Below are 24,820 nucleotides of genomic sequence, written 5' to 3'. Positions count from 1 at the left end.
GTCTCTGCACTTTATTACTTCACACGTTCAGAGCCTCACCGTCATCTGTTCCGATTTATAACTTCTTATGTTGGATTTTTCACGACTCTAGAAAAGCTGTGTACCAGACTACTTTACTCTGTTAAATCAAACTAATACCCCATCTACAAAAACGGGTGTAACAATGCTCATCCCCAAAAATTAAGATTTCCAGAATTTCTGTAGGCTGATAAAGGATTATTTGATCAAGGACTGTCATAGTATGTCCTTTTCGGGACTCATGAGAGACTTATCACCCGGTCTTTTGGATTTGCTCATCTTTCTGAGGCTCTTGCTGGAACAAGAGACATATTTTTCGCATGCCGGTACCAAGGTCAGCAGTACTCAATGCAAAGAAAAGTCAAACAAAAACATGAGAGCGAACTACTAGTACCTATGCTGCATGCCTGTGCCCCTCCACAGTCACAAGAAGTCCCAGGAGGTGTGGCAGCGCAGTCAAAGCAATTCAGATATACTACTTCAAAGCAGTATGCCTATAAACTAAAACTAAAGGCAGACAGAGAAGGCATGATGGGATGCCACTAGTTTTGTTGTCCATTAGAAGCAGTCATGGCTGAGCCTTCGCCATCTGGTGCTGCGCACTCTTCTTGCCAAGGCCCCTGCCAACACTTACATCAGACGACACTACCTGACCAGTTGCCAAGTGTGAGGGGCTGATCTCCTGGACCCATGCCCCTCACACCAAGAAAGAATCCGGACCTGAAAAAGAACACCCACCATCAAAAGCATCTCCAGGGGCACCCTGCAGATACAACCTTCAATCCAGCAAAGCAGCAAGCAAGAGCAGAGAAGGGTTGGGCCTGCTGTACACTATCATAGGATCAGAAGAAAGCAAGTGGACCTGGCCTCCGGATACCTGCTTTCGAAGGTTCTATATGTTTTCTTCAAGTACCCTGTGTCCACTATGTACTGGTGACCAGTTATGGTACACAAGGGGGGCACCATGGTTTTTGGAACACAAATGCTGGTGCCCGCTCAATAGGAGTGTTAGACTTGATAGGCAGTTGCAAGTATTGAGGAGCTTCATTGTCTGGGGTCCTGCCTGAAAGATTCTGCTGTAGCGTCCTTTTTAGAGCACCTCACCTTCATTTTTGATTTAGAGTGCCTATTGCTAAAGTACTGGTGACCCCTGATGGAATAAAGGATTGACCATTTGAAAGGTTTCATTTGCAATTTGGTTTCAAGGCGCCAATGACCGACCCCTCTACAAAGCCAGCGAAGATATGGCTATGAGTACCAACTGTTATTTGTGCTACCATAACGCTCATGGTGCCTGCGGATTCATCTAAATACCTGCTGCTAAGAACATTGAATAACATTGAGACGTTAGACTTTTACAACTGAATTGGGAATGTCACTGAGAATAATGCAAATTTACAACATGAGTTGAGGGAAACAGACTATATTGACTGAGTAGAAAGATGATGAAGAAGAGTTGCAAGTATTTGTGCACACCTGCTCCAAAAGTGCCTTGTAGATAATACATTGCAGAGTAATAGCGTACATCATATTTTATCTTTGACAACTATAGAGTAAACAGCACCAAGGGCTTGAAAGTTTTATTAACTAGTGAATGACTAGGTTTTATAGGACACAAATTTCCCAAAATACAATAGAAAAGAATATATTGCTGTGGTAATAGTTTCCAGAGGTTCGCTGTAGTGGGTTGCGCTGTGGTCAGGACAATACCACTCACTGGGCACTATAGAACTGTACTAGTTACAACACCCTGGTTACTAAGGAGTAATCGTAAGGTACAGAAATGATGATAGGGAGACACTGCAAGCAGGATGTAGTGATTTGGTATCAGATGGGGTAAAGTCGAAGCCGCTTTTATAATTTGATACCAAATATCTACTTTTAGTCCTATAGAACATGCACAAGAACAGAATTAAACAAATGATTTTGGAGTTGCTTAAAGTAAGCAGTGATGGAGCAAGGATTTGCATGTAAGCAACTTGTTGGGTGAATCCTCTTATAAAAGCATAATAAAGTACTAATAAATGTTTGTGATATTAATTTGCACGAATTTCGTACACAATGTAGAAGAGGGGGAAGCTTGCCTATGTGTCTACTAACAAGTAACCTGAATGAGACTAAAATGGGCGCTAAAAAGGCCAGAATTGAATTGCGAATGCACCAACTGCATGATGTCATAACGCTTGGAGGGAAAGCTTTGTTTCTGCGCACCAACACCAACAATGGCCGCTTCAGAACTCACATGCTAAGCATCTGCTCTGCTTGAAACTAAACTGTATTTTATACTAAGTACTAATTGACGCAGCAAGTTAGAGATAGGGCACCACCGAGCCTTGCTGGAGCTGCGTCGCGCTTGCAACGCAACTCCAGCAATGTGCCGCATTTCCGCCGGGGATGTGTCACGCCACTTTGTTTTTAAAACTGTATTTTTTTAACCGGCCCGCATACTTGCACATTAAAAATATTCGAGTCTTTGACTCATTTTGCACCCTTCCCTATTGCTGCTGCTCTCGGGGCGAGGGCTTCTATTTACTTCCTGCTCGTCCCGTGATGCCGCAGAGAGACACCATTTTGTGTTAGTTGGCGTTCCAGCTCTCTGGCTCCCGGGCTCATTTAAATGCGCGCTGAACGGGCGCGCATTGCTTGAGGGGTTCTCCCTGTATTTTACTTCTGGCTGCGTGTTCTGATCGTGTGCCTGTTCATTTTGCCACTTTGTTTTTAAAACTGTATTTTTATAACCGGCCCGCATACTTGCACATTAAAAATATTCGAGTCTTTGACTCATTTTGCACACTTTCCTATTGCTGCTGCTCTCGGGCGAGGGCTTCTATTTACTTCCTCCTCGTCTCGTGGTGCCGCCGAGCGACGCCATTTTGTGGTAGTTGGCGTTCCAGCTCTGTGGCTCCCGGGCTCATTTAAATGCACGCAGAACGGGCGCGCGGCGGGCGTGCCCAAGGCAAGCCCGTCTGCGCCCGTCAGCATCCCGGATGCGGCCAGCGCATGCCATGGTTCTCGAAAGTCCCCAGGTAATGAGTCAAGGAGAAGCTATTGTGGAGCGTCTCTTAGAGCACTGGATTGCTTGGCTCGCTGCCACTCCCAGACCTGGGATGAGGCGATGTTTCCATTTGCCCCCTGTTCAGATTGCGGCTTCCGTTTGAAGGGCGAGCCTGCCCCCCCAGCTACCGAGGGCCGCCCTTTGGCTCAGCGGGCAAAGGATGTTCACATTAGGGCAGCTATGATCAATGCCCGGTCCCTTAGGAAACACCACGCAGATGTTCATGATCTTTTGGAGGATAATTCTTTAGACATGCTGTTCCTTACAGAGACATGGCTTGATTCTTCCTCCGACCCTATTGTTTCCTTTGCCATTCCATCAGGCTATAAGATTCTTAGAGCCGACCGCCAGGGGGGTAGAGGTGGCGGTGTGGCCATCGTTTATAAAGATATTTGGGATCTCCGTCTGGGGGATCCTTCAGCTTGGGTAGGCTGTGAGGTGCTTGACTTTAGCGTCCGCTTCTCAGCACACTTTACTCTGGGGGCCTCTTTGATCTATAGGCCACCTGGTCCCGCGGGCCCATTTCTCTTGAGCTGTGGGGATGCAATTGTCTCTAGGGCGGTAAGGTTTTCGCATTATATGATTCTGGGGGACTTTAATATTCATTTGGATTGTCCTGATACTAGGGAGGCGGCTGACCTGCTGGACATTTTCCAAATGGCTCAACTTACCCAGCACGTCCGCCTTCCGACTCATCAGGCGGGCCATCTATTAGATCCAATCTGCTCCAATTTCACCCTTTCCATAGGGGATCCCTGCCCCGTGCCCTGGTCCAACCATTTTATATCCCATTTTTCCTGGATGTTATCTAGTGAAGTTCCACGGGTCCATTCTTACCAGAAACCTGCTTTTGGGAAAATCGACCCTCTGGAATTCAAACTGCCTTTTGACCATTCCAGGTCTGTTTTGCCAGGAAAACTGGAGGAGTGCCTGTCAGGGTTCACCACTTGGGTTCCTGAGGCAGCTTCTGCAGCCTCTCTTCGGCCTGTTAGACCTGCTAGAGATACCCCGTCCAAACCCTGGTTTAATGCGACTCTCAATGCTGTCAAGCATGATTGCAAGGTCTTGGAGCGTGCCTGGTGCCAGAGCGGATACTGCCCCATAGCCAAGAGGAAACTTAGAGTTACTGCTTTAATCCTCCATTGGCCTTTGATGTTCTACGATTCGTTGTAATCAGTGTTTTGAACAGGCCGGTCTCTGGGACCCGTTCTGAGTTTCTATGTGGTCACATTCAGAATTGTAGTTGTTTGATGTTAGCCTCACTCAGCCTGCATCTCGAAACCCAGCTGTGGGTACCAGTACCAGTTACATGTTCAAGATCCTAACAGTACATATTTCCAAGAGAGCAGGTAGTGCTACAAAGTTGTCCCAGATGCATGTTCACAGTGTTGACACAACTGTTCGATAACAGCGTGGCCTCCCTTTAATGGAGGAGTGATTCCAGTGGCATTGACCACACACATGAATCGTGACTACCTCAGATTCCCGGGGTATCCCTAGGAACCGAGTGAATTACACAAACTTGACGTTTGTGCACGTCAGGCTTTGTAGTTTCTTTGGAATACTTTTGAAAAAAAAGCAGTTTTTGGGGACTGATAATCAGTAGCTATAGTGTTCGCTATAATAAGAAAGCCAATGGGAGACAGCTGGGAAAAAGGCTCTAATCACATAAGTGTACATTAAATATAGGATAAAAGCTAAAGTCGCTGCTGTGTGTTTGCTGAACAGGAAGAAAATGTCCGCTGTACTGCACAAGATCACACATATCTAGGGCGAAACGAAGACACAGGTTCACAACATGGTGATTCAAACACAATTTCTTCACCGTTCGAGTGCCTGTAGCTCCGCCTGGATTCTTTTCTTGAGGGGGGGTTGGTGGTGGGGGGGACTCGGACTGTTTATTCACTTGAACATTCCCCCTTCGAGTCATCAAAGTCAGTGACATCTGCTTTCCGATACAATCTAGATTTAATTTTTACATAGCAGCGATCCACAAAACATAAAACACTATTGATCAATATGTAAACAACCAAGTAACCTTTCAAAAAAACAATTATCTGTGACTGTAAAGACGGAAACTCAGTTTGTGCCGTTAACATATTAGCTATTTCCCCTTATCAGTTTATCAGTAGCTGTGTTGTGTTTTTGAGTGTTCATTTACAATTAAGTTGGTATTTCCTGTAATTATTGTAGTCTTTTTCTGTTTGTGAAAGGCATCCTTGTGCTGACCGCATTCAAACTCATTCATCATCCCCTTTGCAGCTTAGTACTACGCTGCCCAGTATGGAGCCTCACTGCTGTTCCGGGGAGGTCTGTATGGCCTTTATAGTTATTTGTATGCTCCCCTCTAGTGCTTACAATTCAAGGAAAGAGAATGCATGGATTTAGGCCCAGATCGCTCTACTGGGGTAAATGTATGACATTGTTCTACATTCTGTCCGTCAATTGTTCTTTTTGCATTTGTCACCCCCGAGTGGGATGGATATGCCCAGACGTGGGCCCCGTGCTGTCCCTGCCACTGGAGTCAAGCTATCCTGGCTGATGAGGACTGAAAGCCCGAATCCGGTCCTAGGATGCTTTTTTCCAGTCCAGGAAGGACCTGGCCTTGCGGTTCGTGCTGGGCTGTTCCCATTAGGTGCAGGGTCAAGACTGATTTGCATATGCTGGGTCCAAACTGGAATGACATGGTGAGCAAAAATCGATGTATTTAGGCCCAGATCTCTGTACTGGGGTGAATGTATGACATTGTTCTGCATTCTGTCCATCAATTGTTCTTTTTGCGTATCTCTAATTTCAGTGTATGTACATGTGAAGAGTGAAGGAAGATACAGTCTGCAATGTCGCTTAGACAGCGCTTTCTCAGAAATGTCCCGAAGACTTGTATTAACAAGTATTGGCAATGCAATCGATATCGGATTTGTGAAAATCTGAGCTATTGGCATTGTAAATGACCACGTTTTTTACTTATATTTTTTGTTTGCAGTGGAGTGATCATTTAGAAAAAAAAGTGTACGCTTTAAAATGTTATAAACTTTTCACAGCAACCATACAATAAAGCAGGCTAGGTTTGTATTGACTCATAGACAGTAAGGGAACAGATTGAGAGGTGTTCACTCAGGAACCTTTAGGAAAGGTCGAGAGGGTGATGCCCTCAGAGGCACCAAGGGTGCGCTCAGGACACTGAAGCAAGGGAAAGAAGAGGGTGCATTGAGGGACAATGAAGGATGGAGGGACTCTAAGGGAATTGGGAAAGGAAGGCACAGTCAATGACACGGAGAACGTAGACCAGAGCATGCCCTCAATGACCCAGAGGGAAGGGAGTAAGGAGGGGTCAGTCAGCTAAGTCAATGAAACGGAGGGAAGAGGAGACGTGGCACACTTCCGATGTACCTGTAGTTAAAGGACATGGGCCCTTGAAACTTGTTACATGCGATCTGATTGCTTCGAAATATAGAATCCAGACATAAGATAACCCTGTTCCCTTCTCAGGGGAATGCCAGTTTGCTTGACTGTTTAACCATGCTTAATTTGAGCCTGTGTTTTCCGGTGCTCAACACTGGGACTTATGACAGCTATCACATGGTGGCACTGTTTGTGTAATATAGAGAGGATCATAACAACATTGTTTATTAATGCTAAACTAATACCTGCTTCCCAAGCCATTCTTACAGATTTGGGGGGGCGTCAAACACTCTGAATTGCCACACTTGTAGCAGTGTGATGGCTAGTAGTTTTGTAAGTACGTCATTGGCAGTGACAGCAGTAGCAATGGGTGTTGCAAGCTGAGTGACCTCCTGACGAGGGCCCTGGCACTTATTATTTTTTTTTTTACAAATTAAGCACTGCTGTTTAACATAAACAGTCTGTGTTTGCCAGTTGTGATTTTACATATACTGACATCAAATATATTGTGCTACGGAACTTTGAACAGAGCAACGTGGGGACTATTTTCCAGCGTACTGAGGTGACAGAGGGGAGAGGGTTCACGGGAGAGAGGGTTTGAGAAAGGAAAGGATGGAATGAGAACTGAATAAAGCAAGGGAGGGAAAAGGAGAAGAGAACAAGGTAGATGAAAAGGGCAGGAGGGAAGAAGAAAGAAAGGAGTGGTGGCAGGAAGGAGGCATCAAGGTAGAAGAGAGGGAAGAAAGAAGGGGTGAATAAAGGAGCAATAAAGGAACCGAGGGGATGAAGTAACAACGGAGTAAAAGGAGCAACAGGAAGAGTGCGAGCAAGGTAGAAGGGAGGAACAGAATGAGCAAGGGACTGGGAGGGAGAAGGTAATGAATGAAAGAGGGAAGGGCTTAGATTAAGTCAGACAGCAATGAATAGTGTAAGAGAGCAAGAAATAGAAACCCAACTAGTGACTGAAAATCTAGTGAATGGGTGGGCGGGAGAAGGGGGTCGATGAATGTAGAAATGAAATAAATGAATTACTGTAAAGATGTATATTTTGCAGCGAACTAAACACAGTCAGGTTTCCAGTAAGAAGGCTCTGCCCGGGGGGCGTGGCTTGAGCGCCGCACAAGATGGCGGCTTGACTGCGGAGCTCCGGACATCGAGCGCCGACACCAGCAATTTTGTCATCATTTCCTGCACCTTTATGGACGCCGACTTCATTTTCTTGCGTCGGAGCATGAGGTGAGCAGATTGACACCACCTGCGTCCCTCTACTCCGTCTACATGCATATTCTTCGTGACTGACGCGGTGCGCTTTCCGGCGGCCGCCATTTCCTTTCAACTTCTGCCGCGTCTTCAGTCTCTGTCAACGGAAGACCTACGCCACGGTACGGTGCTTTCCTCATAAAACCCAAATACAGCAGCAAAGATGATATGCGCACTGTTGGTGTTCCTCCTCAGCTGAAACCTCCCGTTGGCGTTTTTCAGCCTTTAATGCCCCTTTTTCTTCACGCTGAATAACGTTTTCAAGCTGAGTTCTTCATTTAAGCGCCACTCTTCACTGGAATTTACCGATCAGGCTATCACTTGTTTCTGTCTACCCTCAACAATGTTTATCTGTTCCTCCACATGATGCAGACAATTTACCTTCTCATGCTTAATATATGCAATACAATTCCAGTCTTTTTGCCTGATCCTGAACCTTTATTTTATTGATGTCCATTGTGTGACGCATTTTTCTTTCTTCTGCGTAACCCGGCTGTGACATCAATATCTTGAACTCTATATATCACAGCACTACTATTTTTTCACATTAAGGAGTGCCTTCTTCACAGAACTCCTGTCTTCTGAATCTGCAGGAGCACTATTATTTATCTCCCCTACCATATATGGGGAAACTGCGCACTCTCAAACTTACAGCTTCTAAGACCAAACCGCGTCATTCCTCAGACTCTGACTCGAGGACGCAGGTCATGGATGACACCGTTCCTCCTAAAGCGGATGCTACACGTGGGGCAATTCCTAAAGCTACTGTCACCAGTAAACTTCTACAACCTGGCTCCACGAAACGTCACAGGACAGGTCCTCCATCTCCAGGTTCTGAGTCATCACCCACATCCATGGATCTTATTCCTGAAGAACTCCGAGCACTTAAGCCCTTCATGGCTGAAACTACTAGAACACTGCAATTTCTTCATGATAAATGGTCCACTCTCGAATCCAGAGTCCTGTTAGTGGAACAATCAACGGAGGCTTTACAAACTTCCTGCTCTAGAATTTCCACATTGGAGAAGGATGTCTCTCTCTTAAGGCGACAGACTGAGGAGTTGGAAAATAGGAATCGTCGCAATAACCTACGCCTTTATAATCTTCCAGAGCTCACAGAAGGGTCCAATCCAACCACCTTCTTCCAAACCTTTTTACCAAAAATTTTGGATCTTCCATCTTCTGTCACACTTAACATTCAACGTGCTCATAGACTGGGTCCGAAAGTTTCCTCCAAACCCCGCGGAGTCATCATGCTCTTCCTACAATATACTGACCTACTCCAAGTACTCTCGGCAGCCAAAGCTGAAAAACAAGTTATGTGGGAAGGTCACCGTCTGTATCTCTCTCAAGATGTGGCTAAAGTGACAGCTGACCGCAGGAAACAATTTCTTGATCTACGACCACGATTGCGGGACCTTGGTGCCAGATTCGGTCTCCTCCATCCTTGCCTCTTCAAGGTCACGTATAAAGAAAAGACAACGACTTTTGAAGATCCACGAGTCCTTGAAGAATTCCTCCGTCACCATGAAACCGTCAACATGGACACTGCAAGACCAGTTTAATCATTTATATGTTTTCCTGATTGACTAAAATGTTTATCCTTTTGTTTCCCTACTGTGCCTAGTATCGACTTCCCTTATCCTCTTGTATACACACATCTCTTGTTTACTTCGTTCTAATATTGCGTAGTTCCTATATTTGGCGTTCTTATGTACTCCTAACTTCTCTTTTCCATTTTTGTCTCATCACAGATCCTCTCCTTTTGTTCCCCGTCCCGGTGTAGTCTTTGCTCCCTTCAATTGATCCTAAGCTGGTTCCTCCGGTGTTCGATGACGTGAGTTTCTGTTGTTGATGTCGTCCTCTTCTGGCGTCGTCACCCCTCAGTTCTCATTTGTATTTGTTGTTATGTCTCTTCTCTTGACTTGTTCTCTCTTACCTTCTTTTATACTCCTTTCTTTATCTCTTACTTCTCTTACTCTCACCTTTTCTCTTTTCCTACTGTTCTTTATCTCTATTTTCTTTCTTTTCTCTTTTTTCTTCCTTTCTCTTGTCTTATTCTCGATCTTTTCTCTTGATCTATTTCTCTCACAAATTCTTTTTCGCATTCTTACTATTCCTCTCCTCTTATCTCAACTTATTTCTCTCATAAATTCGTTTTTGCATTCTCACCATTTTTCTCGGCCTTTCTCAACTTCTTTTCTACTACATCCTCTCTTTTATATCACTCTCCTAATAATTTACATTCCGAGTAGTCACCTGGAATGTTAAGGGGTTAAATAACCCCATTAAACGTCAAAGAGTTTTAACACATTTAACCAGACTTAAAGCAGATGTAGCCCTCCTTCAAGAATCCCACCTTACAGAATTGGAGGCTACCAAACTTAAGCGTAGTTGGGTGGGTCATGTTTTTTATTCTCCTGCTATAGGTAAGAAAAATGGTACAGTTATACTTTGTCATAAAAAGTTAAATGTTTCAATTGTATCTCATGAATGCGACACTAATGGCCGTTGGGTTATTGTTCATCTTCTTATAGATAAAATTCCACTAGTTATTTTCAATATTTATGCTCCTACAGGTGTTGATAAATTGTTCTGGCCTGCTATTTCTGATAAACTTGTTACCCTCAATGACCAATATGTCATCCTTGGCGGTGACTGCAACCAAGTACTTGACCCCTTTATAGATAGGAATTCAAAAGTTAAATTTGTCCCTTCCAAAATGCATTCCCAGTTCGTCTCCTCTATACAGAATAATGCTTTAGTTGACATTTGGAGGCTTTGTAACCCAGATCTCAGAGAATACACTTTCTATTCCCCCACTCATCACTCCCAATCACGTATTGATTATCTCTTCCTCAGCAAACCATTAGCACAACTCGCCATTCATTCAGACATAGGTTCCATTCTAATTTCAGATCACGCTCCCGTCTTTGTGGACATTGACCTTATCCCCTACTCCCCTCATTCAGGCCGCTGGAGATTTAATAACTCTCTACTCCTTGATTCTAATTTTTGCACTCAATTTACAAATTTTTCTACTGAATTTTTTACACTTAACCATCTTCCAGACTCTTCCTTTGTCATGATATGGGACTCCTTTAAAGCAGCTGCACGAGGATTTATCATTAATTTCGTTTCACAAAAGAAAAAACAATCTATCTCTAAGTCAACTCAACTCTTAGATAAAATTAAGAAATTGGAATATGCTTACTATAATTCAAAATCTGAGTCTTCTCTTCGCGAACTAATTTCTGCCAAATTTGATTTTAACCCCTTCAGTGCTAATGACAAGGGTAACTCGTCATGGAGTTTCCATTGATTTCAATGGAAAGTCAATGGAAGTGCATCATGTGCCTTAGCAGCCAAGTGGTTAATAAATATACCACCAACGCCGCTTCAAACTCTCTTCTAAAATGTAACTCCCGCTATTACGGTGGACAGAACAAAATGGGCAAACTTCTGGCCAATTATCTCAAAATACGAAAAGAAAGAACAAAAATTGAATCCCTACAAGGCCCAGCTGATGTTTCTTTCTTTAAAGACAAAGACATATTAGCTCAATTTGTTTCCTTCTACCAAAGTCTCTACACTCCCGAATCTATTCCCGACCCTAATGATCTTCTTACATACTTTCAAGACATCCCCCCTCCAGAATCCTCTCACCTTGACTTCCATTCCTTAGATTTGGACATTACCCCTTCGGAAATCTCTCATGCAATCTCTATTCTTCGTCGAGGTAAAGCACCAGGGCCCGATGGTTTTACCATTGAGTTCTACAATCACTTTTCATCCCTTCTTCTCCCAAAATTGCATTTGTTATTCCAATCCTTTGCGGCTTCCGGCTCCTCGCAAGGAACTTTCCAAGAAGCATTAATTTGTTTAATACCTAAACCAGATAAAGATCATACTCTATGTAAAAATTATCGCCCTATATCACTAGTAAACACTGATTATAAAATCTTCGCCAAAATTATAGCTCTCCGATTAGATCCCTTATTACCAGAACTTATAGGCCCTGAACAGTCTGGATTCGTTAAAGGTCGCCTATCATCAGACAACTCTTGTGTCTTCTTTAATATTTTGAGCAAAGCTCCCTCCCTCTCTATCCCCCTCGCTGCTATTTCCCTAGATGCTGAAAAAGCATTCGATAGAATAGGGTGGGATTTTATGTTTCAAGCTCTTCGATGGTTTGGTTTTCCCCCTAAATTTATATCTCTAATATCCTTACTATATTCTAGTCCTCACGCTTCAATCTTTGCAAATGGTATGATTTCCGACTACTTTCCTCTTCAAAGAGGGGTACGTCAAGGATGCCCCCTATCCCCTCTTCTGTTTATTATAGCCTTAGAACCCTTTTTAACTAAAGTCAGACTCGATGAAACAATTACTGGTTTTCAATATGGTCCTCAAAAAACAAGCTAAATTATCGGTATACGCTGATGATATCTTATTTTATTGTTCAAATCCTCAAACAACTCTCCCTTCCTTTCTCCATCAAGTTTCTTCTTTTTCCACTGTTTCAGGTTATCGCCTCAACACCGACAAATGCGAAATTCTACCCTTAAACCCCTTATGTCAAAAACATCTCTTTGATTCCTCTGGCTTTTCCTGGCAACCCACGAAGATTAAGTATCTAGGTATCTGGTTTGCTCCCCGTATTCCGGACACTCTTAAATTTAATTTCGAATCTCTCTCTACTAAAATCACTGCATCGATAAATCGTTGGAACCCTCTCTTCCTTTCTTGGTGGGGTCGATTGGACTCCATCAAAATGATGCTAGCGCCCTTAGTTCTCTATTCTGTTTCCATGATTCCCATTCGTATACCAGATCATTATTTCAAGTCTATAGACTCCCTTCTTTTAAAATTTTTGTGGAAAGGCAAAAAATCTCGGATAGCTCTTTCTTCCTTGAAAAAAGATAAATCCCTTGGTGGCGTCAAATTCCCTCACTTTAAATCATATCACAACGCATTTTCTTTAAAACAAGCCATGAGGTGGATCTCTTCTGATCTTCCTCACATTCCCCCCCTATGGCTCTCATTAGAATCTTCTCTACTTCATCCTTATGAATTCGAAGAAGTTCTTTCCTTTTCCTCTAAGGTATCATCCCTATGCTCTCCTATCATCTCTCACTCTTGCTCTCTTCTTCGTCCATATTTATTATCCTCTTACCCATCTGCCTCCTCCACCCACACCCAACCTATCTGGCATAATAAACTTCTCAAAATCCGTAACCGATCCTTATATTGGAAAACCTGGCATTCCCTGGGTCTAAAATGGATCTCACAACTTCTCTCAGACAATCAACCTCTTCCTTTTCAGGATCTCCAAACACAATTCTCGCTACCTTCCTCATCCCGTAAACAGTATTTATCACTACTTCCATCCCTTACTCAATATCTTTCATCGCTCCCGACCTCCAACTCTATCCCTATCACACATCTTTCGATTTCTAATGCTATCGACCAATCTCTTTCTGCTTCTTTTATTTATAAATCCCTACAGTCCTCTACTGACCGTACAAAATCTAAAGTTGAGTTGGCTTGGGAAAAAGATTTATCTCACACATGGTCCCTCATTTTATGGGAAAAAATTTGGTCTAAGATTCACAATACATCCAGAGCTGCAAATACTACACAAACTTTATTCTTTATTTATAATCGTACACTATTCACTCCATTAATTCTGTCATCCTTCTCCCCAGACACTCCATCTACTTGTTGGACATGCCAATCCCCCCTGGCCGATCTGAAACACATGTTATTCGAATGTCCTCATATTTTACGGTTCTGGCACTTAGTTTGGTCTCAATTGCAAAAGATTTTCAACTTTACAGTTTCTTTTTCCATTACACATGTTTTCTTAGGTTCCCTCTTTCCTGTTTTTGCAGAATCCCATCACAAACAAAAATTACTTGATCTCTTTATAGCTATTGCTTTTCACCATATTACATCACACTGGAAACAAGCTAATGATGTCTCTTTTACTGCTTGGTGGAACGCAGTTTGCTTTAATCACAGACTTGACACTAATTTTGTTTCTCCCATTTCCTTAGCAATCAAACGTGATCTTTTATGGCTTCCCCTCACTGAATATTTATCCAAAGTTGCTAGGCCTCCTCCCTCATCTCCGATACGTATTGTTGAAGTTTGTAAACCACCATGAATGCATTTTTCTAGTTGATATTATGTTCTCCAATACATCTATTGTTTTAGCATATTATTTATATACTTTTATAATTTAAAATGTTTCCTCATCTCCCTATATTCCTTACATTCATTGCTTATTTTATTTGTTTATGCATAAGTTTACCTTCACTATTTTACGCCAAGATGTAAGAATGATTTATGTTTCTTATAACTCTTGATTGTTTCTTCATTTTCTGTCTTTGCTTCTTTTTATTTCAATAAACTTCAAACTTAAAAAAAAAGAAGGCTCTGCCCTGTGGTGGTACTGGCAGCGTTAGCAGAACACATAGCACATGCCTGACCCTTCTGCCAAACTCCAATCCCCATTTGCAATTGTTCTGACAGCAGGACGTCGTGGTGAAAGAGGATCTCATGTCACAATGACGGAGTGCTGAAGTCAGAATTTAAAGGTGCAGGCACTGGCCCTTCGGAGGAGCAGGCCAGGAGGACACCACACAAGTTAAAGGGATGGTGAGCTTGTAATGATTGGAAAGCCAGAGACTGATAATCTAGTGAATGAATTACTGCAAAAAAACTCCCATAGAATACTTAAAAAATTGAGTTGGGCGAGCCTGGCATTACAAAAGAAAGGTGTGTGGCCGCCATTGTTAAAGATAAAGCGAGGCATGGCGTGCTGCAAGAAAAAAAAACAGATAATGTTTTCAAATTTGAGCTGGGCGTGCTGCGAAGAACAAAAAAAGGCGCCTGGCAGCCATGTTATAGATAAAAGTGTGGTGTGCCACACTGCAAAAATAAAACATAAGACTGTTGGCTTGCATGCACTCTTACTGAGCAGCGCATGCTAAGCAACTGAAACAAAATAAAAACACAACTTAAATTACATGAACAACATTGAGGGTATGTGTGTAGCTGTCGTGCCTACAATGCCAGCTACAACGAAAAAGAGTGCTCAGAAACTGTAAATAAAAGCACAGAGTAAGGTCATATGTAACAGGGGCATCCTAATCGGACATTACAACAGTAGAAAAGGAACGACTACTAAACAAATTAACCAAAGATAAAGGAGCATTTCCAAAAGAGAGTCAAAGGAGCCAAATAAAAAAGGTGGAAGATGGGCGGAACTTAAAGCCCGTATTCTGGATACAGCATGTCTCGAAGAGACAGCACATGCACTGCCTAGAAGAGGCTAAAAACGGGTGTTATTATTACCAAAATAAGTAGTGTTTATTTTACTGAGCTGGTGAACTACGATTATAACTCAAAAATACATACTCCAAAATGTCATATCCATTACCTGATAGATATTGATCGGTTCTATGTAGGTGCAATAAGTAATATCTTTTCAAAGCATTAAGTACTGGTGCCCCTGCAGAAGAACATTACTCAAGCAAGGTCATGTTTATGCTTGTGGATCTTCTTGTTCTATTTGGCAGGGAGAACAAATGCAAAGAGGAGTAAGGGTCCCGACAGGAGGCCAGGTATTATTATTTTTACATTTTAAACTAAACTAAACTAATTGGAGGGAGGGTAGTGTGGGTCAGAAGTAGTCCAACACGTGCTTTTTTTAAATTTGGGTGGGAGTGGGGAGGGTTGATACTGCAACTGGTGGAGTGGCACTGCAGAAGACCGGGTATTATATATTTTTGAATATTTGGTACAGGAAGGGAAGGTTGCAGAACGTTAGGGTTAGGCAACATTTTTTACATTTACGTCATGGAGGAGAGGAATGGCCAGAGGGTGGTGGGGGATGGATGGGAGGGCACCAGATAGACTACAGTGTGGTGGCAGATTGAGGTGAGGTCACGTTATATATCGCTCTCGACTACTATTCTCCTGCGCAGCTGATGACTGGTGGGGCATAAGAGATAAATGGCCAATACATAAATGTGGGTAAGTGTGAATAAAGAGGATTATTTTTACCTCCACATCAGAGACGACTTGAGCTTTGCTTGCATTGTTATTTAATGTGACTCCCCCTTGGTGAAAAACAAAACATTCCTGTTATTCCTAGTTACCCATCTATAATGATTTGTGTCCCTTTTGGCAGGTAGTCTGTCAACAAAGAGCTATGGCTCCTGTTGGCTCTGTAAGTTCACATTTTATGAATATTTACCTCTAACCTATATTTCAGCACAGTATCCACAGCATACCAGAAAGTTGCCACTCCTCCTGAAAGCCCTAGAAAAGGAAAGGTGGTTCTGTTTTAGACTACTTCACGTGCTACAAAACAAAGTAAGCATACATAACATTGGATAAAATGAAAACCATGTTTTCCTTTCTTGTTATGATTGATGTGATCAAATTCTTCTGATTCAAAAATGCCTTCCTTTTCGCTTCCTGGCAACAGTTAAGATTACATATTTCATTTTATTTATTTCTTCAGACACTCCATCTTTTGTCAGTGTTTGAATTTTATGGGTGCTAGAAATACTTTAAATTGGAGTGTGTTTGATGCAAATCTCAAAAATAAAAATATAAATAGATAAAGATCTACTTATCCTAATGGGAGAAAAAATATCTTTACAAATGGTGCTATGGTATTGTGCCAAGAGGTTTACAAGTAAAATACATTGGCAACAGACCAGTCTAAGTCGGTGTACACCAGTATTTCCACTTGAAAGGATTCACGTGACAAATCATCTCCAAGAGATGAACCTGAATCATGTTTTGGAATGTATGTGTGAAAAAAGCAATAGGAAATCATCTCCACTGAAAAGACCTGAAGGACTCCCAGAGGCGTGTCAGTGCTTCTTACATCAAAAGGGCCAATGGATGGACTGGGGCTGAGGGTGAGTCTTTAAAGACAAGAGCCCTATCACAAATTCATTCAAACCCAAGGATTTCACAAAGGAAAATCCACACAGCGAAATCTACATGAGACATGATTAAGAGTACAAACCATGAAGGTTTATTTAAAAATAAGGAAGTCAATGTAGAAGGCAAAAGGCAATGGTTAGTCAATCAAATCAAAATATGCAAAATGCAAATACATTGAAATATCATTGGTAATGTAAATAGAGCCATTAATCCAGGCAATGCCGGGAACCAAATAAGGTCTAGCACAAGATAAATAATGAGCAAAATGCCATATGGACTGCTCAGTTCAAGATATGTGAGAACTATGGAAGGTATTCGGAAAGCTATAATAAAAGGAGATGTGATATGAACCCTGCCTCTAAAGAAAGAAAGGAAAAAGTTTGGCTGTTTTCTAAATAGAGTTTTTGTACCCTTTCAGACTTAGAAACTGTATAGTCAATGTGGTTCAACACATTTTATAATCCAATAGTCCAACAGAAAACACATCACATGGAATAATGACTTTTATTCTACATCCATTAAATAATCCAGTATCATGTCCTACAACAAAAAACAAAAACACATTCAAAAATATAAACAACATCTCCATTTGGCCAAAGGAAGTTGCCTTGAATTGTAAACTGTTGTAAATCTGCCCTCTTCTGCAACAGGAAATAATACATTTTAAAAATGTTAACATACAAACAAGACAGGAGAACTAACGGAATTTTGTTCAATTGATATAATAATGAAGGTCACATTTGAGGTGCTTTCAAAACATTAAGAACAAACCCACTAACAACTCAACGTTAGGTGTTTTCAGTCTCTTAATCGTTCTGAAAAAAGGAACCCTTAGGTTCTGTTAAAAGAACCCTCACTAACCAACCTAGTTGGTGACATGCTTCATCGTTGGGTTCCCACCCTCAGATCCCCAGGGTGTGCTTAAACGCAGTGCTTAATTTGTAAAATATTAAGTCCAGATGCTAAAAATTGTATTGGAGGCCACACCCACTTCCCCTGGCTCCACCCACTTCCTCCACTGAGTCGACGCACATCCTCAACTGGTGTAGAAAAGAGATTGAGGGACCCACCAACCCTGGAAGATACTTTCAAAAGCAATATTACAACAGAATAATGTATAGTAATATAGTACCGCTTTAGATCCTCTCTGTATGCACCTCATGCACTTAACAATGTTTCCCACTGTAGAAATGTGCTTCTTCTGTTTCTTTCCCGTTCTGCACATAGATTTAATTGTCCATGGTGGTACAGAATAGAAGAGTGGCTGTATAATCTGTATGAAGGAGGGCATCACTTTAACTTTACATGAGGACACCCTTATCCCAGTCATCCTCCCCATGAGAAACTTCAGTGATGTAGAGACAAAATAGGACAGACGCCCATGTGCAGCCCTATCCCACCCCCTCCGTGTCATATTGAGAATAACTAAATCCCCTCCCAGGCCTTGGGTACATTTATTGAGGCATCAATGTACAAAATACCAATTAAAGATATCAAACCCTTGTCAATCTTCAACTTTTCCATATTTTGACAACGGTTCTGAATCACAGAATCAAAAGCCTGAGCAAGCTCAAGGAATGCTACATAAAGATGTAAATTTTGTTGCTCTTCTCCTTTAGTACAGAATCCTTCTCAAAAACCAGCTTGAATAAACTGAAGAACTCCATTTTCAACAATAATTTTATGGGACTTGCTCAAGATCCATGAGTAGTACATTTCAACACATATCATGAGGATTTTTGGGCCTATATGCATCCAAGTCACCTGTCTTCTTTTTTACATGATACAGACTAGTGTCAATAAGTGACGATGTAATCCATCATCTGATAGAAAAAATAACACACACCCCTAAAGTGGTATCAAATATCAAATAGTGTTATATGTCACCATGCTGGCTAAACAAAAGTTGGGGTGATGGACTATTGCGAATCAAGCACCTTTAACCCTGAAGACAGATACTCCCAATTTTTCATCCTTAAGCTTTAAAAAACAAGAAGGAACCTCCTAGCACCACAAAACCATGTGATACTCAAAGTATCCCAGAGAGCAGCAAACTCACATCACTGTGGCAAAGTCAGACCATAATCTAAACTCAATACTTAATGCTACTGCCAAATGCAAGGTTCTTCTCAAGGATGTCATGTACTCCCTAAAGGACCTTATAGCCAAAATGTCTCACTATACACATAAATTGACAAACATCAGTGCTTCTTGGACAAAATAAGCAACACAAGTCTCAACGTCAGTAGCACATAAAACTCACACAGACAAACAATAACACAGTCTTACCTCACAGTATTACCTCAGTATTTAAAAAATATAACGTCTGGAAAGAAAATCTAAATTATTTCTTCAAACAATAACTAATATTTATAGCTCCTATAATATGATTTGTCAGTGTATCAGATTTGTTTTAATGCAGTTATATAGAGAGCAAACTCAACCCAAATGTATTGAAGCGCTTTACATGAGCACCAATACATTAAACAAGGACACATTCATTTTTGGTAGACACAGGGAGATTAAGTCAGTAGTCCAGAATCACAGGATGGTGAGCCGATGCCGGTGTTCTCGAACCTGGATCCTCAGTTCCAAAACAGGCAGCACTGGCTGTTATGCCAGAACCTCTACCCTAATCTGAGAGAGAAGCCTGGAGAGTGGACGTTCAATGGAAAGAGTGCCGTAAAAATTATGCGAAGACCCACGAATTTGCAAGTTTGCAGGCATTTACAAAGGTACATTTAAACCTTGATTTATTCTTGTCGAGAGAAAAGTAAATTGTTTTTTGAAGGATGCACTGTAGAAGGATTAATACGGAAATTTATGAGGTGTAGGATAAGGGGGTTGTCTACGGGAAAATCAGATTCCCCTGAAAGAAAGAAAAAGTTATGTGCAAACCCCCTTTTTATATGCATTAAAAAAAATATGCAACTGTGCCTAATGCACATTGACAAATGTGTATGTATTTCTGGAAAATTACTGTAGTCATAATTGGTGCTTTAAATGGGCTTGTACTTTCAGGGACCACGTACCTGCACTTCGTTCATTTTCAAGTGAGAGTACCTGCACTTCTCAGCAGCAAGAAGGTACTCTGGAATAGTAAATACCCACACTTTACCATTTCAGGTGTCATACTGTCCCTGGAGTGCTCTTGGATGCTTTGTCGAATTACAAATTATGTGTCATCTACCCTGAACTAAGTGTAAGCCTAAAGGAGCAGATGTATGTTGAGCAGATCACAATTTGTGTATTAAAAAGGAATAATGTTGGTGAAAATGTATTTTTTATTAGTGCAAGATTTAATAGTAACATTGCTTTTAGGGAAATACGCAGAAACCTTCTTTTCCGGGCACCTCAACCACTTAAGTACAAGGCAGTAGTGCATGTTACGAAAAAACATTAAATAATTACTAATTACTTTCTGCCTTTTGTTTCTTTTAATTATAGGCCTTCTGCTGCGAGATACGCTGCTTGCTTTGTTGAATGTCTAAAGCTGCAGCTACGCAGTATGCTGGGGTGGTCGAAAAGTCCGACTCGGGAGTTAACACAAGCACTTGATGATTTAACGCCAAGGAGGGACAACAGGGCAGGGGGCCGGGCTAATAATTAATCATCTAGTAGGACTGCAGCAATTGCTTGGTAATGGCCGTAGCGCACTACCTCTACTATTTATTTTATTGCTGCATGTATTAAACTATTAGTTACGTACACTGAGCTGAGGCAGGGGAGTCATGTCACATCACCAGCAGTTTCTGACAGTCCAATCAGGCCCGGACTGGCCGTTGCGGGCACCGGGCAATTCCCCGGTCGGCCGCAAGGGTGGGGGCCGTTTTTGGGCCCCTGGGGGCCGTTTTTGTGACAGGGCCGTTTTTGCAGCAAAGCTGCAAAATCGGCCCTGTAACAAATTCGGCGGAAAAGCGGCCCTGGTAAAGAGCTTGGCGGCATCCCCCCCCTCCCCCAGGGGGAGGAGGGGGGGCCGGCCGAGCACTTTGCCAGGGCCGGTTTTGGTTCCCAGTCCGGCCCTGAGTCCAATTGGCGGGAGGAGGCTGTTCTTTCGCATTACAAAGCATACGTCTTTATCGTGTGCACTGTACTCTGTAGACCCGGATCTAAGAAATAAGTGCCAGTGCTAAGCACCGGAATGCACCAGCACAAATTAAGCACTGCTTTGACGCCAGATTTACTGCAGAGACAGTGTTTTTGGAAGTGCATGAAGTGATTTAAAATTGTCTCAAGGTCTACCACCTCATCTGGAGATTTATTTAATTGTGACCTTGGGCAAGTTTAAGTGGGGGATATTTTGAGTTTTCAATTGTCCTTTTATATCACTTGTTGTGTGGCCAATATGTTTCAGCCATTTAGCATTTGCCCATTAGGGTCAATGGCTTTAATCAGGACCAAAAAATGTGTGATGCATATGCACCCTAAGTCACACACTGCAAGATTCTGTTGTTGAACTTACATATCAAGAATCTCCTCATGCGCCTCTACTTGTTGAGATAAAAAGATTCAAATAGAAAGGAGAGGGACAGCTATTAGTTCTGTTGGCAGTATATTATATGTTCACAGATATGGAACCCAGGGGTAAGCCCTTGCAGGGCGCAACAGTGGGCATCCACTAGGTCCATTCAGGCTGGAACCTCCAGCAAGCTTATCACATTTTCACATTGAGCCACTGCATGACTATTACTGCTATGGCTCTTTGCAAATCTTGCCCATATAAGTGATTGTGCAATATATTGGGTTTTCAAATAATGGCATGAATCAAGGTCTTTTTGTGTTAAAATGAGCATAAAATATTTCCTTTTGACCCACCTGTTGTGAGGGTCTCCAAACAACGTGGTGGCTGTGGGGAGGGGTTAACAGCGCTAGGGCCTGATTAGGGTGCCGGGTCGTGGTCCACCCGGCATCCAGAGAAACGATCTGACCGGTGAGAGCACAGCGAGTGGGAGGAAAGACCACCACCTCCTACAGGCTCAAGGAGCGTGTCGGGGCGGCGGTTGAACAATAATCCCTACAATGAAGGTGGTGCCTGCGCAGGCACCGCCATAGGGAATACAATGTGCATAGCAAGTTATTTAGGACACAAATGAGCCTTTCAAATTTGAGTGTGCAGAGGACTACAGCTGGAAAAGGCATGTCCTCGAAGACTTCATGAAACATGCATCTTCTGGAAGTCCACTGCCCTGAGATAAGGAACCATGAATGAAGAAGACCAGTCCATTGAACCCCATCCCTAAGAGTATGTAAGAAGAGGTAATGGGGACACAGGGCATCACCTATGTAAAGTACACAGGCTGAGATTGCAGTTACTCTAACAGGGTGGAAAGATGTCCTGTACATGGACTCCATGGGCTTAATTTGGGGAGTGACAGTGAGTAGATGTTATTTCTGTTGCAAGTGTGGTCAATGCTGCCTTTCTAACTGCTATTGTTGCTGATGTTGTCCCTGCCTTTTGGCACCTGTGGTTTCTGCTTTGGTCACTGGTGCTGCAACAGCTGTGGCAAACTGTTATTACTGCTGTTATTGCTGCTGTCTTCTGTCTATGCAGAAACTGTTGCTTCTCTGTTCCTTGCTGAATTTAAAGCTGTGGTTCTTTATGTAGCCCTTGATGTTTTGGTAGCTGTTGACCTTTTTGTGCTTGCAGCTGGGATTGAGGCTCTAAAAGCTGTTGTTGCTGCACTTGTTCCTGCTGTTGTGACAGCTGGAGCCTTTGATGTCGCCGCAGCTGTGGTCAGTGCTTTCACTCACATTGTATTTGTAGATGTTGTCTTTCCTATGGTCCTTGCTGTGGTTACAGCTAGGTTAGAAGCTGTTGTTACAGCAGTGGTATAACTATTGTGGCAGTTGTTGTTGTTACTGTGGTAGTAGCCGTGGTCAAGTCTGTTGCTGCTCCTGTGGTTACAGATGTGATAAAAGCATTGTTGCAGCCATGGCTCCTGCTGAGGTGACAATGAAGCTTGGTCCCTTCTGTGGTTGTGTTCACTGTTCTGGTTCTTGGAATGGTGGCAGCAGTCACTGGACTGACAAACTGACATGTACTTTAGAGTTTGATAATTCTAACTTTAGGTGAGTGTGTATAAGCATGTCTACAACTGGAATATGTTATAACATGCAGCCATCCTGTGGCTCTTTATCTCTCCCGCATGTTTCCGATCTTCCCATATCCATTAAATGCAACCAAACTGATGTATAGTGCCACCTATATAATACTTTGTAGAGTGTTCCCCCAATGATTTCAATGACCTTTAAAATGGGGGTTGTTCCCTTAACTCTCCAATCTTGACCTTGCAATGTGACACCCAGTGCCTAAGGAATATGTATTAGAACCGCTCCTAGAGGGCGCAGACATTTGTCTCAAAGGTTTAAGTGTGCATTTGTTGCCAGAGACTGCACTCTGTAACACCATACCCAGTCCCAAAATTCCCCCTGTCCAGTCCCAGTGCGAAATCAGCATTCCTAAACAAGGGGGTGTATGGTGAGGTGAGTTGCTTACACTGTCTTACATGGTCCCATACCATCTTGTTACCTGAGCGGCATATATGTTACTTCTTTCTGCCATTAAGACCTAAGGTACCGGACCAAGCAGGTGCTGTGCGAGGTTTTGTTCTATAAACCACCTCAATGTATCCATTTACCTATGTGACCACTCAACGTAGTACTGCAAGTGCAATGCGTAATGATAGTGCAGCAAATGCTTGCCTTCTTGTCCACTTCACCAATACGAAATCATTACATAAGGGGAAACTACCATTACAACGCAGGCATTACAACGTAGTGCCATTTCAACGAATCCTTTACAATGCGGGTACCGTTACAACGCAATTATGGTTGAGGTAAGTGGTATTTGTTGTTACATTGTTTCAAAGTTTGTTGTTAGTTATTTTTAACCTTCATTTTAAGCTATTACATTTTTTTTTTTACATATTATGTATGGGTTTGTAACATAAAGTTTTAGACATGGGATGAGAAGGATTTAGGAGATATGGAATCAATTCACATGCATTAATTTTAAAACGTGAGTATTGATTTATTAAGAGAATTAAATATAATTTTCAAAAAGTAAAATAAATTAAATATTATAACAAATAGTTTTGTAACATAGCCCTTTGGGTACGAGGTATGAGGGATTTAGGGGTTATGGGTATGGAAGTGTATTAATACTTAGGTATTCATTTTAATACCAGAGTATTCCTTTTTTTACTGAATTAGTTTACGTTTTTAATAACATTAAAACAACTATGTAAGGTTTTGTAACATAACAATATAGCCATGGGGAAGGGATTTATGGGTAATGAGTGGGAAAGTGTTGTAATACTTGGGTATACATTGTTATACTTGAGTATTATGTTACACATTGGAGTATTTAAAAAAAACAATTAAAGTACCAATTATTAATATATATTATGCACGAGTTTGTAACATAATCTATTAGATATGGGATGTGAAGAATTAGGAGTTAATGGGTGGGGTAGTTTTTAAATACAAAAGAACCAAGGGTTAGTAACATAAGCCTTTAGGCACCAGATGTGAGGGATTCAGTGGTTATGGGTGTTGAAGTGTATTAATACTCCAGTATTCACTTTAACACCTGAGTATTAATTTAATTACAAAATTAATTAAGATTTTATCAAGTTTAACATATATATATATATATATATATATATATATATTCACTGAAAAAACCATAGGTTTTACACACGTTATAGTTAGGAAGTAGCATTTACAAAACCTATGAAATTCACTGAAAAAACCATAGGTTTGACACCAGTTATAGTTAGCTGGAAATTTTACTGATATAAAACCAATGAAATTCCACGTTATAGTTAGTTGGACTCACTATAACTTGCGCGTGTAATGCACTGCTGATGACGTCACATATTACATCACTCATGACATCACTGATGATACCATTCTTGTGACACAGTGACAGACCTCCTTTCACTGTAATCTAACCCTTGAAACACTTATTCAAAAATAGAAACTAAAATTTTCAAAAAAATGGAGATACCCATACCAGTTACAACAACCAATTCAATAATTCCACCATCTATATACACATGCACTAATTCACCAACAGTTCTATATAGTCACTCATACATATATTCACTAATC

The 24,820-nt window shown here is 41.8% G+C and overlaps 1 protein-coding gene across 1 annotated transcript in view; it reads right to left on the bottom strand.

Moving 5' to 3' along the window:
* Positions 1 to 24,820, bottom strand: part of LOC144752533 (claudin-16-like) — a 175,527-nt gene that overhangs the window by 14,280 nt on the left and 136,427 nt on the right. Inside the window, exon 4 of the mRNA XM_078640430.1 lies at positions 16,002 to 16,066. Within this exon, the coding sequence (XP_078496556.1) occupies positions 16,002 to 16,066 (65 nt within the window). The remainder of the gene's footprint in view (positions 1 to 16,001; positions 16,067 to 24,820) is intronic.

Source organism: Lissotriton helveticus, chromosome 5_1, assembly GCF_964261635.1.
Source record: "Lissotriton helveticus chromosome 5_1, aLisHel1.1, whole genome shotgun sequence".
NCBI lineage: Eukaryota > Metazoa > Chordata > Amphibia > Caudata > Salamandridae > Lissotriton > Lissotriton helveticus.
Note: the sequence above shows the minus strand (reverse complement) of the source record. Positions and strands in the feature narration are given on the sequence as shown.